Source organism: Mya arenaria, chromosome 9 (assembly GCF_026914265.1).
Source record: "Mya arenaria isolate MELC-2E11 chromosome 9, ASM2691426v1".
Taxonomy (NCBI): Eukaryota; Metazoa; Mollusca; class Bivalvia; order Myida; family Myidae; genus Mya; species Mya arenaria.
In genome coordinates, this window is record NC_069130.1 from 70,709,375 (window position 1) to 70,726,089 (window position 16,715).

At 35.5% G+C, this 16,715-nt stretch overlaps 1 protein-coding gene across 1 annotated transcript; it reads right to left on the reverse strand.

Moving 5' to 3' along the window:
- Positions 1 to 4,790: 4,790 nt before the first annotated feature.
- On the reverse strand, positions 4,791 to 16,358 carry LOC128246330 (MOXD1 homolog 1-like). The gene is made up of 12 exons (XM_052964521.1): positions 16,265 to 16,358; positions 15,977 to 16,055; positions 14,385 to 14,611; positions 12,118 to 12,224; positions 11,495 to 11,580; positions 10,799 to 10,972; positions 9,558 to 9,730; positions 8,336 to 8,585; positions 7,494 to 7,590; positions 6,922 to 7,088; positions 6,032 to 6,119; positions 4,791 to 5,576 (listed from the first exon to the last, which is right to left on the reverse strand). Exons 3-12 carry the CDS (start codon positions 14,589 to 14,591, stop codon positions 5,252 to 5,254), a joined length of 1,674 nt encoding a protein of 557 aa, XP_052820481.1. The 5' UTR covers positions 14,592 to 14,611; positions 15,977 to 16,055; positions 16,265 to 16,358; the 3' UTR covers positions 4,791 to 5,251.
- Between the last annotated feature and the right edge of the window lie 357 nt (positions 16,359 to 16,715).

The window sequence follows — 16,715 nt, forward strand, 5'->3', positions numbered from 1 at the left end:
TGGTCTGTCACCAAAAAACCGTCGATTAGAGGCAGCACACCCGCAACCAGCTGAAAACAGAGTAGTCATTATATCATGGTGTGCATATCACGTGGCGTTGACGTCATATGTAAACACAATTTTGTTGTGTTTTCTGACTTTTTGCGTGTTTTATATTACTCTGAACTAATTATTATAAAAGTATCACTGTCTGTCTGTCCATCCCGTCCAGTTGTCAGTCCGATCGTTATCATTTGTTTCTGGTAAATGGAGTCAAAGAGGGATTTCATAGTTTTATAACATGTGTCTCAGCTGTAGGTTTTTTCAAGGAGGTAACTTGGAATTTAATCAAACTGTACGCTATTGTAGCTGTAGCAGCATCGGGCGGCGTGTCGCGTATAGTTAAGCGCTCTCACATCAAATGTTCAGGTCACTAAAAATGGTCAATCCTTCCCGATAAGGAACGCAAAATATAGCATTCTAACTCAGGCATAGCTGAGTGACTACTAATGGGATTTTAATCGACCATCAATTGTGCAATGACATAGGAAGGTGTGGCGAGAATTACGTATGTGCACCTATTTCGAGTTCAATGTCAGCAATGGCAAAATTCATGTGGTTTTCATGGTATATACGTTTTGTGTCAGCAATACCTTTGCTTGACTATTACTTGAGCTTTTACATAACGCCAAAGAGTTGTAGAAAATCTTGGGAAGATTCTAAGAATAACTAACAAAAATGTTGATGATTATAAAGTAATCATTCGATAGAATTTTAAACAGTTCTAATTCGATTTGACAAATTATAGTTTTTTGAAGAGCAATGAGAGTCTTAAGTGAGTGTTTAATCAATCTTAAACAATCATCATAAAAAGCTCTCACCAGCATCGAGATGAACATGTTGGCTGCCTGAAAAACGACGGATAAAACAATTATTTATAAACATTGTTGTGTGTTGACATTTCGGTTTAAGATATAACACCAAATATCATGTTAATTCGAATGCATATATCATTATTGCAAGTACGTTAGATGGCCCTTTACCCAGTCGCAAACACTTTAAAGTGAAACTCTTATTTAAAATCAATTCAACCACATATATAATTACAAACATAGATTTGAGTGCTAAACCTTTAACTACTTACTAAATAATGCATTTACAAAAAAATATTAATCACTGATAAAAAGATTTTAATCGTGTATTTAATAGTTGAAAACGCACAAATATTAGTTGACTGGTTGGTCCGAATAGATTTACAATGATCACCTATCATGAGGTAAAAACACCGTGTTTTCAGCACCTTTTTTCAAATTAAACACGGTTTCCTTCATATGAACCATTGTTTATATTACCCCATCCTTTCCGTAAAATTAAAACAATTGAAATGTATTGATTTTGGTACATCTTAAATTTGAGTAAGAGCGCATCATTAAAACACACCATGAAACTAGATTTTGTCATTCGAACTAACCAATAGCAACAAAATCCAAACAATATAATACTTTAAGACCCACCTTGTAGTCCACAAGTATAAGGCCAGACAGTTTCTGCCTTATCTTTCTCACATAACACGATTTTCAAACTAGCGGCCACAGATTAAAGGAACAAGATCCCACATGGTCTTAAATCGTAAAATACAGCATTTCCTCAAAACAATCCTAGATGTGCCAATGCAAGTAAGTAGGAGGCCGATACAAAATATGACTAAAATAATAAACGCAGCAATCATGTTGTTGTCTCATCTGTTTTTTCTGTTTAGAAATAGCGCATAATGGTTCACAGGTTTCAATAACATCTGTTTATGAGTACAGATAAATATACAGAGACTATTCAATTGTTCTTGGAAATTACGTGGTAGACAACTCCAGTAAATTTCGAATTGGAAAAATACCCTAAAACTGCAGAAGATGCATGTGTCGGGATGCGATATATAAGTAAGTAATATTCAAGGCGTTGTACAGAACGATAGCAATTTTATGTATGGTTTTTGGCATTTTCTTTTTCTTTTTGCAACTGTATCTTCTGGTGTCTAGTCCCTTTAAAGGTTCCATAAGATACGGCTTTGATGAAATGAAATATTATTAAAGATAACGGTCTGAAATTCATTTTCAAACGTGTCAGTTAGAAAAACAAAAAAAATCTTTTAAAGACAACTTTTCAGCAAAGTAAGATTTTAGAAAACATGTATCCTATAACAAATCGAGATTTCCCTTACTTGAGTGGAATAAAATATAATGATCACTTTACTAACATTAGTCACTTAGTAACTGCTTGACTGTTTTGGAATCAAAGCTAACACGGCCGCAGTACAATGCACATCTTCTCTTTCCTGATGTGGCAATGAATGATGATCAAATATAGTTCAACCTAACAACTCAATACACCTTAATCTCCTATTAAATCTTTGTCTTCTCTTCCTATTGCATTAAAGGATTTTCTCGATTGTATTACCAAAATGTTTCCCTTTTTGTATAATGGTGTTTTATATGCTCAGTACGATTTCTTCATTGACAATGAGGTCCTCGCCACCCTCAAATGTGCTCTAAGTTAAAACCAGGGAATAGTTTAAGCTGATACATTCCGCAAATAATGGTGCGTAAAACACATTTCATTACATGCATATGGTGATTATGTCCCTTTTCGAACAAGTGGGGATAAACTGCTTTGCATGAGTTGTACACCAAACCTTGATGGATTGATAACTTGAGGTCATTAAACTTGGTTGGGAGGTTCGTCATGACCTGCAGCTTTTATATATAAAAACAATATCTTCCGATCAAAATAAAGACAACGCTTTAACCTACGGTCCTCAAACTTGATGGCGAGGTCAGTCATGAACTACATATAGCTATTGTAGACCTCTATGATTTTTATATCAAAAGAGACCAAGGTCACCATAATGACCACAGTCGTAATACACATGTAACAGATTCCACAAATTGCTATGTGCATATGAGGTTCGAACCCAAGACCGCTCGTTCTGCAGACGGACACTATACCGCGTCGCCATAAAAGTTAGCTCTATAGCAAGACAGTAAAGGTGCCGCTATATACAAATCCAATATCCGGCTACATATAGATACCCGGCTACATATAGTTAATATTTCGATGAATTAATCTTAATTTAGCTTTAAATATTGTTACATTATTAGGTACCAGAAGGTTGGATACGGAACTAGTTAAACATATTTGCGATGTCAATAATTAAAATGAAAAAAATACAAATTTTAATGAACCGGATAAGAAATATATACTCGACACTGCACATGGGTTCATTTTAAATTATGATAATTGAAAACTAAATTAACGAAAAAAGAAGAAATGACGTCGAGAAACGATTCAGTATGGCGAAATAAACTGTACGAAGTAACGACAAGTCAGTGCATACGGGCATCACATGTATATCCCATCACACGTTCTCTTATATTTAGAAGCCTCCAAACAGATTTCAACCTTAACAAATGCGATCAAAGATAACATTTAGAGTTACTATCTGTTTTATGTTTCTGTTGACAGAGCAACACAAACGATTTATGTATAGCAGTTGCTGACAAGGCACGAATACAGATGAAACCAACAACAATAACAACAACATAATTGACTTAAATTAACAAAAGAACATTAGCAACAACAAATAAAGAAAATAGACAGCGTCCCAACAGTCCGACGTAGGAACAACTTAGTAATCGTCATTTTTTATGTTTTACAAACGTTGAGTCAATGTAACAACGCCTTCAATCTGAAGTAGAACCATCGGCCACATGACCATGAAGAGGTTGACGTAGGAAAATGGCAGTGTACCAATGTAATTTCGGCAGTTGGGCTAACATTCGCCCAACTTCGGACTCAGATACGGGTAGTCGCTATTTTTAAGCTTAAATGATTACGCACGGTTACCTGTGTAAGATATTTCTTATGACTAATTAGATTGGTCCTGAAATGCAAAGATACATGGGTAAGGTGCGTGGTTATGCCAATAAATGATACTAAAGAGGACGGACTCGCCTACATATTGCCCCTTTATTGTAATTTATAACGGGGGGGGGGGGGGGGGGTCAATAGGGGTATGACATAAATGGCAAACTTGGAACAAATTCCTAAAACAAAAATAACATAATATATAGTAAAAATATCGTTTATTAATCAATATGGGGTCTTTTAACCGTATAGTAGTTAGGTAGTCAATAACGCAATAATCTCCTAGCCGGTACTCCTGCATGTCCTTGCTTACAACAGTATGTGCAATAGCAAATAGGACGTAGCTGCTAACATCATTATTAGTGTATGAACCAAAATATTAAGTTTGAAATGCGTAATCCTTCTTAATTACGGTGTCCATACCATGCGATTTGATATCAGAACTTGAGTGTGTACGTATGTTTAAGCTTAACATTATTTTCACACAAAATAAATAAAGCTACAAAACCAAGGGCAAGCTGCTTGTATAATGATTAGGTTTACGTATGCAAAATCCGACTAATAACTATTCAGTAACTCATGTGAGATGTGGGACGAATATGTTCATTTGGCATTTTTATCAGTGTCACACGTTCACGCTAGTGTTTAGACGTGGGTGATTTTGTTCCCGTAGTAAATTAATGGTTGCTTAGCTGCTTAAGTACATATTTAGATATCGCATTACGGCATGCTCTCTTAACAAAACTATTTAAATCCCTGATTGTTTAATAGTACATATTACCTGAATCCTAAGGCGATATGCTAAAAAGCTATTGTAAGTAAAATGAAAAATTACTTCCTCCAAATAGACTCTCTGATCGCCCTCATGGTATTTTCAAAAAACAAATTGAACCGATGTTATAACAGTATTATTTGCTGATTTCAACTTATTCGATAATAATTGACTAACATTGTACGGCCTTTATGCCAGTTTTCCTCAGAGGTCGGCGTTCGAGCTCACCCAATTGGTGCTCTTATTATCCAAAGATGAATGTTTTGCTTTGGCTTCATTATTTTCTTGATAGTTTTATTTTTCAACACCGTTTTCGATAGAAGTGAGTGTTGGAGTTCGCGGATGGTTTTCTTGAGATGTGGGGTTATCTTTAAACGCTTCATGAGCCGTCCGATGCCGCCTCATGTACAGGAGACTTTTCGTAAAGTTTTTGATTAATTCCGTTTTGACATCTCAAAAAATATTCGATAGGATAATTATTTTTTATTGTTTAATTCTATTTTCATTTTGTTTTTCTTCCTGATACATTCACTATTAGACTATATGAAGACGTAGTAAGAGAGACTAACTGCAATGCTAGCATTATTGCATGTTAAGCAATAAAAAAACAAAACAAGCCAGCACTAACAGAATAAAGCCACTGCCGTGATGGAACATCGCAGCACTGGTGCCGTTTTCTTTGCAAGAGTCACATGAAAGCAATCGAAGCCAAAAGTCGAGTTGTCTAGCATTCATTTCAACATCCTGCATGCTGGGCATTGCATATAATAGTTGATAGTCCCGTAGCTCGCCGGAATAACAGGGATGTTTCGAGTAATATTCCGCGACGCTTTGACATTCCGGCAGACATTTGCCAGCCACGCACTTGGTAGCGACATTGTTCATTGCCTTCATTGTGTCAGGGTGCCTACATAATATATAAGATACTTGTTAGCATGTATAACATATAAACAAAAATGAAGACATTAAACTATTGACTTTGAACAGTGCTTAAATAAAAATATGACCATAGAATCAAAACGCCTCTATATATTTAAGTATCATTGATGCACCATTCAGAATTTTGAAAAATTTAACATAGACACAATATGCTATAAAACGTTTATAAAATAGATGAATACTAACGATAGTTTTTTCACTACGATATTTTTGAAACTAGAAAATGTATGTATCAAAATATTTACCAATCCCAAACAATTCATCTACACTAATGAAAAGTAACATTCAGAAAATGACGTTTATGCTATAATTGTTTATTTTGATGAAATTGTCTTATACCCATATAGCAGGTCAAATCCTTTACACATGTATAAATGTACTTTTGCAAATGTTCTAAGATTCATTCTAGAAACCGTGACTTACGACTCATTATAAAGATTCCGCCACTCACACCCAGCAATGGTATTCTTCCGCATTTCACAGGAGTCTATGTTGTTTACCACCACGCATGCTTTTGGAATTAAATCAGAACTGATTTACATTGTATAAAGTATTATAAGTTACGGGGTTAGTAGGTGACCCGATATGGGATATACGGGGCAAAGGAAACCATCTTGGTTTCTTGTGCCTTGTATATTCCATACCCGGTCACCTACTGAACCCGTATTTTATGCACCAGTCAATTGAGACCACGGCCCCCCAGGTCAGGGCGTATACCGGGGATAGCCGGGAAAATGGACCGTGTTTTTACCTTGCAGATGGCCCTGCAGTGCCGGGTGCTTGCGGTCGTTTTGTTAAAAATAGCGGGGAATGGGCCTTATCTAGGGTCCCTGTGGTGCGGGGGCATTTGGCAGGGATTTTACCAGCACTTCGTCCCCACAGGGCGGGGATTTTACCTGGGCTTGGCTGGACCGAAAGTCAAAGTCCCCGCTATTCCCCGGACCTGGGGGGACCGTGGTTACATTTGACTTATGCGTAAAGTATATATCACGTTGACAGCCTATTAACACTGGTCAAGACGCAAACACAATCTGGAAGATGTTTCATTTATTCATCGGAATCGAAAATAGACGCCATTTCGGTACTAAATAAAGACTAGAGACCCAATTTGGAAACATATGGATTCACCACGTGTCCAGTCCTGGACCAATTGATATGGCGTTGCGTCATTTATGTTGGAGGCGTGATATAAACCAATAGCTGTTAGTAATGTTTGTAATCGTAACAGGTATACTATTAGTAAATTTTACCATTTTCGTAAAGTGGTTTTTGACCACAAAAAGTATCTGTTTGAGGTATTGTGGAAATCGTACCATATCCGTTTAATCCGTCCTTTGGATAGTAGTAAATGTATCCGGAACACATTTCATTCACGTTCACATCGTTACCAAACAATACAGTTTTGTATTCACCAGTGGTATCATATGTGCAATTTACCCCCAACGATTCTCCGTATTCAAGGGTCTTTGGTGTTTCAAACCTGAAAATAAAATATTTAGGAAGTACGTTTTTTTGCAAAATAGTCTTCGAAATACATCAAGTTTGAAAATGTTTTTTTCTTTCCTTCAACGATTAATAAATAAGTAATGAAACGTCCAATTTTAGCTGAAACGAAGATCAGAAACACAAAAGGTAATACCTTATGTATGAAAATCAGAAACACAAAAGGTAATACCTTATGTACGAAGATCAGAAACACAAAAGGTAATACCTTATGTATGACGTAGTTTTGGTTATTTACTTTACTTATAAGTAGTCAGCAATGAAATAAATTTCAAAAGATACATCATTTGTGGCAAATCAGGGCGGTCAGCCATCAACACGTTTGTTCAGGGAGCTGTATTTATAAGACGGGACACTTGATGGTATTAACTATATAACTCACATATGTATTTTAGGGTCATCGTAGTGGTAATCGTCATCTTCTACTATAACATCCGTCGTTTTGTCAGTTCTGCCGATATATATTTTGCCAGATTTGCCTAAAAATCATACTTCATTTCAATAATGTATAGAGCATTTTAAACCTGGTAAACAAATCAAATGTGGGTTTAAGGGGACTAGACAAGAGATGATACACTTGCAACAAAAAAAAATTGTAAAAAAAAAAAAAAAAAATGACATCGTTGTATTCAACAGATTTAATCTTACTTACTGATGTATCACATCGCTAACGACACATACATCTTTCGCAGTTTTTGCGCATTTTTTCAATTAGAAATTTACTGAGGTTGCCTGCCAAGTAAATACCAGTAAGTAAAAACAGCGCCGGTATATTTACCTGTAGTCATAAACAGATATGATTAAAACTGGAAAACCATTATGCGATATTTTAAACGGGGAAACTCAGATAAGACAGCAACATGATTGTTGCGTTTATTCCTTTAACAATGTAAACTTATGTACCATCGGCCTCCTAGCCCGCATTGACAAGTATATGCTTGTTTTAGAAAATACTGTATTTGCCGATCATCTGGTGTCTAGTCCCTTTAAAGATATACATTTGTGCTTATGTATTCAAGTCTGGAGATAAGAATATGAAGGTCAATCATCAGACATGGTTTGGGCGATACTTCTTGTGGCGGACATTCTTACATTATTCTGATAAAGAACTTTGTTTTAATGTTTGATGTGCTGCTAGGAGAGGGTCATAAGCATTCCTCAAAGTACTTCCAAAAACGTTTTGCGACACAACCTAATACTTTTGAGCAAACATTATTCACATACCACGATGGCGCATTTGCGTTTGTCCTCCTATAATAGTTATTTCTTCCTCCATTAACTCTCCTCCGATACAGTATCCCTTACACACCCCGCTGACTTCAAAACTTCTCTTTCCTGGTGGAATATAAACCAATGAAACTTGTCCCACATAGAAGGCTCCAAGGTCATTTGGTCGTAAAGATTCGGTATAATGCAACGTCAAACCGGATGCATCGAACACGCCGCTTTCTAGGTTTTCGTTGTAATAAAGTGTCTAAAAGCATATTTCAAATTTGTGAAATCCATCTAGGTAAACACAAAACAATTATGTTGATATATTAAACAATTTAGGTTCAAACATAGCATACTGGCACAGGACAACGGCAACATATTGTAAGATACAAGTTTCAAGTTGTATTTATTCTTAATCCATATACATATATATGCATTAGGTAGATATGGCATAAAATAATTATAATATGAAAAATAACATAAAACCAGGCTTTCGGGGTGATGCTATAGCATATTATAGCAGAATATGAAGATAAATTAACAATAAACATCCATCTAGTTAACACATATTGGGGCAACCGACTTGATGTGATCCATATACGAGGGTTGTCATGACAACCGCGTACGCAAATGACATACATTTCTTTTTCGGATTGTTCTTTATTTGAAGACATCTTGTGCCAATAACAGTCTAAACACAAAGTACATAAAACGCCTTGCGATTTCCAAATCACCAATTAAAGTTATTTCTTAAAACTATTCGCGCGACCTAACGGTTTTTCGCTCTCAATAATTTTCGATCTACGTAAACTACACTTTGGGTATGCGTTGTTGCATACGCTTACTTTTAAAATTCGCGCATCTCGGCATTTAATTTTATTATATGTATTATATTAATTCATATTTTATTCCGAATCTAACCACTTTCATTTGTCACTAAAATATCTACCAAACAACCGACTGTGTGTTTAGGACCAAGAACCGTTTTTGTGACAAACGTACGTCGGTTATTTAACCTGTACAGATCGAAATTTCTTTGAATGCGAATATAATACGAACCGCTACTAAAACAATTTCAAAATCGTTAAATATTGTGTAAAACGTTTAATACCAATCTAACTTAAGGATTTTAAGATATAGTATTTGTCACTGACCTATGGAACAACCCATGTATATATGCTATCTATCTCGAATAATAACGAATTTATAAATAAATGTAAAGAACAATAATTACCTCTATCATAACATATTTGTATCCAGTTTTTCCCAAACGCCAAGCCGCTTGTTTGTTGCTGAAGCAAACGCCGAGGTCACCTATGGTCCACACCAATAGTGGGTCGCTACAAGATGCTCTATCGCCCATCGTGCATTCGTGTGGTGCATCTGTGTGTCGTGACTCGATCTGGCCTATTATACATATAAACTAAGCGAATTACTTCCGTATCAGTGTTTGTTCAGTTATATCTTCAATAAAACTGTTTTAATTTGCGACCTTGAATGTATCAAATTTAATGTGACCGAGTTTCGCCCCAATTCGTTACAACCCATATGAAAAATGTTACAAACAGGCCTTACCAAATTGACCTTATATCAAGCATCAGATCCTACTTCACAAAGTGAAGTCGTGGATATATAGGAATCTCACGTCCGTCCGTCTCGTTTTGTCCGATCTATATCTTTCTCATTCATGACCGGATTTAAAGATCATTAGGTAGTAGTGACCACCATAGCATAAGGACGGGTCGCACACACGACCTCTATCCCTACCTTCAAAGTCAATATCACAGAAACCATCTGAACTGAGTATGTTGTGCTACATAAGCGTTACTGGTAATAGTTTGTGTCCGTCAATATTATATCTACCACATACATGGTCGAATTTTATAACTATTTGGCAAAAGTAAACATTATAGCATGAGGAAGGGTCACGCACAAGACCCATGTCCCTTACTTCGAGGTTACGGTAACAGCAACCTTCTTTACTTACGTTTAATTATTTAAACCTTACTGATGATAGTTTGTGTCACATAACATAACCAATATTTTCGATCTGCCTCATGTCTTTTCATTATTGACAATTCTTCTGTGGCACGTTTACCTATAGTGAAACACGTTCCATTTGATTTCTTTCATGGTTCTATTCAGGCAGTCTTTTCGACACCTATGACCAAACACCATGACCTAATTGATTAGAACTACCACGAAAGGTGTATTTTGATATTTTGTATGTTACGTGGGTTATGGAATACGAAACATAGCATTATGTAACAATAATCGAGGAGTTTTGATTAACGGTGTGTATAGTAAAAGCTCTACCCGTTGAAAAATGTTGTTCATAAAAAAATATTTTAACTTCAGACATATTAACTTGTATATTAAACAAGCAAGACAAAATCACTACGAAATCTTGAAACATAAATAGATAAAATAAATAATGGCAAAAAGTGCATATAATATTAAGAACCTATTTCTTACGTCGGCAACCCAATAAGGTCATATGATGTACGTGATTGATGTTGCTAATGTTCGGTGTGACCGCCGCAAGGTGGTAGTCTTTGTCTATAGGTAAAGCAAATGCCTGACACTTGTATGTCTTGGACTGCTGTGGTACATCAGTTTCACTGAACATTATTTCGAGTTCCTTAGTTCCTGAAAGTATTATAAAGAAATTGCAACTACAGGGACAATCACAACAGCTAATACGCTAACAAGGACCCTGTATGTAAGCATAAGGTTAAGACACTTTGAATTCGTTGTTTGTTGCTTATTAAAATGCTTCCTGTAAGTGGATTTACATAAGTTCTTTATCTTCAAATCTACTTTCAAACTTTGAAAAGTTGTTAAAACAAGTATTACCCAGCATCCATTTGTACAAAACTGGTTAATTCTTTGGTTGGGTTGAAGTTAGCCCAAACGTTTATGGATTTGTCGAAATGTTTCCAAAATAAGCTATTGACCATTCAAATTATTTAGATATGCAAACAAGCTTAATTATAACATGTGGGCAGCTTATTAAAGTTGCATACAATTGACTACAGAACCCGTCGGAACATTTACAGTAAAATAAATTAAATAGATTTTCAAGGCAATGGAAACTAAATTGCCCAGAAGGCAAAACTTCTTATTGAATTTCACAATAAGCAAATTTAAAAACCAAAGAGACAAACGTACCTGCTTTTGCCGCACATTGAAACCCATCACACTTAAGATCAAACCCTGGCTTAACGCATGCGTGGCCAGTAGAATTGTGCAGACACCTGTAACACGTTTAGATTTGAAATGTAAAAAAAACCCCACCCTATATGGTATAAAATGTTCATTAAAATTTATACAATATTTAACTTTCTGCAAGAGGAGATATTCTTTAGAGCACATCCTGAGAAGGTTTAATTGCCGCTGTTCATTGACATCAATGGTAGAATTTACAACGCCCACAAACACCGACTTAAGTGGTTTTATATTTTCAAGCATCATTAAGTCATTTATATGATCACGAAGAACCACATAATACACATTATTTAGCCCCAAATTGTAGTTTTTTTAATCATCTCTGTTCTTTTCATTCCAATACTTTTGATAACAAAGCTTTTCAAAAACATATTCCATTACTTACTGGGGGAAAATACGTGACACTGAATATCGTTGCAATGACCCAATTATCTCGTGACGATCTTTTAAGAATGTTTCTTATAACACTCATGGAATTTATGTTTTATAATAGTTATTTATTTATATCATTGAATTATCAATATATACTTAATTATATACCGGGATGTGTGATGCCCTGTGAGTACAAGGGGCTGCCGCCCGGGATCCAGTCGCAGTTCGGGTCACCTAGTTCCTCACCATTTGTAAAACCATCACCGTCAGAATCCATCCTGCACAGAGCTTTTGTCCATTCCTGGAGAAGACAATATGGATATCAATGGATGCAAATGTGTGCGATGCGATTATTACATGGTGAATTTTTGTTAACTCGTGGTTAGCATGACTTTGACAAGTAAATCTTTCTACTGGTTTAAGGGATTTCCACAATACAAAAGTTGGGAAGGCCAAACGTTTCAAAAGATCATGTTTTATCTAGTTTTAGGAACATTCTTTTTAGGGAGTAAACAAATATCCTTTAATTACATGTTGTGTTGACTATTTTGATACAAAAATATATTCATTTTGCAATAAGACATTTCCGAAAAATTTGCTTTTTATTAGAAATCTGATAAAACCTCCCTTCCAACCATTTGCGCATCTCCTAACTGCAGCAACACATATACATATTATGTATTGTGCTTGCTAAATATTGAGCGTCAAAACTAAATAAATGAAATGATATGAAATGTTTCTGTCCTTCAAACGACTTTTGCACTGTAGAAGGCCAACAACAGATATTCAATATTTGTATCGGGTGGTTTCGGGAGCGAACCTATAGTCCCAATTATTAATCATTAAATATGAATTCTCCAATTAGTCACTATCATATAAAGTATTTACAATTGCCCTTCAACGGTTTAACCTTATACTATAAGACCACCTAATGAATTAGACAAATGTTGAGATATAAGTCTTCAAGATAATCTTAAAAGGTCCTACGACATTCCAATGCGGAATGGGTAAGTCACACTGCTCATATCGAGGGGTGAATGCGAAAAGGTTCTTAGTGACATTAAAAAAGAAGACGATAGAAACTTTTCGCTTTCACCCCTCGAATTTTGTAAGTTTGTTTTCTTGGGTGTCCTGACGTAAATGCGCATAAACACAGCAACCTATGTTAGAGGTTGTTTACTTATTATACATATACATAAACATCAATCATAATTCCACTTTGAGAAGTAAGCTCACATGCATTTTACAAAGAACGAACACGAATCGTTAAGAAAAACTTCAAGACTATCAAGAAATTGTGCCAAGAAGACGGAGACAAGGACCAATGGCATCAAGGCTAACAATTTCAGTTACAAACTCATTTGAACAAATTGACGATACTTGCACAAACACTCAACTCAACTTGGTAAGTACAATTACATATTAAACTGTACATGTTCATTAAGACAGTTAATTGCACCAGAGTTAAGCAATAATTAGCGTCGTGTTTCGAAATGATCATTGTTTACTTACGACCTATATGACACATGGTTAGAAACATAGATGTAAGACTAGTATACAAAATAACCTAAATTCTCGGTCATTTGCTATTCTAGTGTTCAACATGTCAATTTCAAAAGCATTAATTGTTCTTTTGACGTATTCCAGACGTATTTGGACGGCAAGACAGATTCAACAATGTATTCATTTATTATATGAACACTACTATATTGTTGTAAGATATAGCAGAAATCGGGAATAAGTCATAATCTAACTGTGTTTCTATCTCGTATAAAATATCAGAGATAAGAGGGCTTATGCCTTAGGGGTGAACGCCCTGTGAAATAATTGAAAAAGTGAGTTTCGAGCATTTTGAATTCTACTATTATAAATATAACTACAGCTGTGACAATATTTTTGACTCGTGTCGAATTCTTCATATGGCTAAATACAAACAAAGCATAAGATTTACCGTCGTAGATACAGTTTGTGACTAGCTCTTGTTTACTTTTAAGGCACTTGGTCCCTCACATAGTTATAATGCAACTGTTTAACAGATTGTAGAACAATTTATTTACAAAAAATCTTTCAATGAAGGTTGAGGAAATGCATGAAAAGTGTGTTCTTGCATTTTGCAATGCTTTAAAATGATCAATATGCAATGCTCTTAAAAACCTTGCTTGTGGGAATTGGGCTGACAGTGGTCTGCTAGTGGAAATGTTTGTATTGAATTGGAAAGGAAGGGCTATTTACATTTTGGATTTCCCATTATAGTGTGTACTTCAAAGTAAACTTAAAGCTCTTTGAATTTTATTATATGCATCTTTTTAAAATATATTTCACTTTGAAAGCGATATTAGATTAAACATTTAAACTTTCAGTCAATACTTTATTGAAATTTGAATTTACACTGGAATATGCCAGGTTAACGTTACCCTTGGTATTAAGATTGGGAGAAAACGTTAATAAATCACTAAGTTACCATTCCAAGCTTTTGGAAGTCATGTCCAAATACATCGAGTTCTCCATTTCCATATCTCTGCATATGTCCAACCCCAAACCATATCTCAGACGTATTACACGGATTTGCTACTATATGGCCGTTTGGTATTTTGTCCCGAAAGTAAGGGTATGCCGTGCTGAATTTGAGCAAGCAGAAAGCTGCAATGATTCGTCCAGTTGGCCACATTCTTAGTCCGATATGAATTCCTGCAAATTAAACAAAATGATTTTACCTACTAAGTTGGTTGATTATATGCATTGAAATCCAACTAAGGGAAGACACATTTGTTTACAATAAATATTATATTATACTGTTTTATGATATATATATGTTTGGAATATTACGTTGCATTTTCCGTTTTTCTATTTTGCACAATTTACATCAATTCCGTTCAAATGAGTATCCGTCTAGTATCCGTCTAGTATTAGTTCAAAGACGTTAAAGGAATTACGATTTTTGGCTACTGCTTACGATTACAAAAATCGAGGTGATTCTTCACAGATCGTGAACAAATTAGTAACGGTATCTGTGTGAACCGTGGTGTGTCTTCGGTGATCCTGGCGACGACTGTTTTAAACCAAGATTCCTTAAAACTGCAATAGTGCTTGCTGGGGTGTTTTCATAGCGCACTTTGAGTGCAGGGTTTCTTCATCGGGCATAGTCTTAAGGGCATAGGATAGGTGTTCATGGGCAGTTTTCGGGGGTACTCGTGAATCCCCCTGGGTGATCACGACTTGTTTTATGACAGTTCAGTTCAGATGGTCATATGCCTTTACAGTCTAATATTATTTGCTACGCATTGAGGATTGTTAAAGATATCTCAGCACTCCCTTAGTTTATGCGGACATACAACGTATCTCTATTATTCGTATTCCCGTCGTGGTGCAAACGCCGGTTTTCGTATTTATATCGTATCCGCAGCACGTTTGAACCCAATCAAAGTTGGAATAGTTAGAAACACTTGGAAATGGGGAACTACCAAGGGATCTCACAACATACCGTTCCATAGAAGTTGCTTCGACAGCTACCTATGCAATAAGACCATTGAATTGTTCATTACTTTTTTGTTGAGAAGATGAACGGGCGAAATAAAATAAAAGTACACTCTTCAGTTTTCCTTAAAACCCGGAGCAGGCCAAAGCGAAAACATTTTTGTAAGTGAAGTTAAAATTTACAATGATAATCATGATGGACGTTTACGTAGATCTCTCTTCTAATTGTAAGCTATTGTTAATATTCTAGAAGTTGTCAGAAACATAATTATACGATATATGGTTGATGCGCCAAGGCTTCACAAGGAAACGTTTCAGTGGTAAAAGTGAAGTCCAGGTGGTGTTAAAACCAAGACAGAAAAATGAATCAAATAATAAGAACTGTGAACTACCCATATGGCTACCTACCGGCAATGAGTAGCTTCAGTAGGTAAGGGTTTTATTAAGCGATTATCTGACGGCACATTTTGTACAATATTTCACACAATTCACATTGTAAAATTATATCATGTTCATGGCTCGATATCCCCTTAATATAACATGTTTTAGAAAGGAATAAAGTAAAAGCATATTGTGTACCGTTGGTCCCGAAGTGTGCCAGTATGTCCGAATTACGTAGTCCTCACGAACATCCGACCTTCTGATCAACTATTTTCAACTGTATTAAATTGAAATAGTGTGGATCATATGCAACTGATAAACCGGCAGTCTATGCTATACAAGTAAACAGATTTAAGAGTGCATGATGATCCTGTGTTAAGGTCTATTGATTCACAAACAACTAAATATTTTCGTTTCCTACGAGATAAATAATAAAACTAAAAGTATGCATCCCACTCATTTTTATAAAACGAAGTAAAATATTACCTAATTTACAACAGCTGAGTTCATTTCAACCTTTTCCCTACTTTTAAATCGAAGTTGAAATATATGTGCAAATGTACGGGAAATACAATATGAGTTTAAACTGATCAGAACATTGACAATGTTGTAAAACCAAATTATGCGAAAACAAATCTAAACCGTCCACACCCAGTGAGTCACTGCACTGCTGGAAGTCATAAGTCAAATATCCTTTTGATCTCAATAAGGAGGACTCATTTAAAGAGGAAAACATGAATGTAACATCCTAAACCGCAAATCGAGAAAGTATCACTATTAAATCAAATCAAAATATAGGAATTTCTTGAAATTAATGGTTTAACACTTCAGAAGACAATCAAACCGACAATGATAATTCTAACGTTACTGATGTTGCCATGCAATCTGATAATAACCCTGGCCAAAGTACTGGTCTCGCTCTGAATAAGTAATGCTT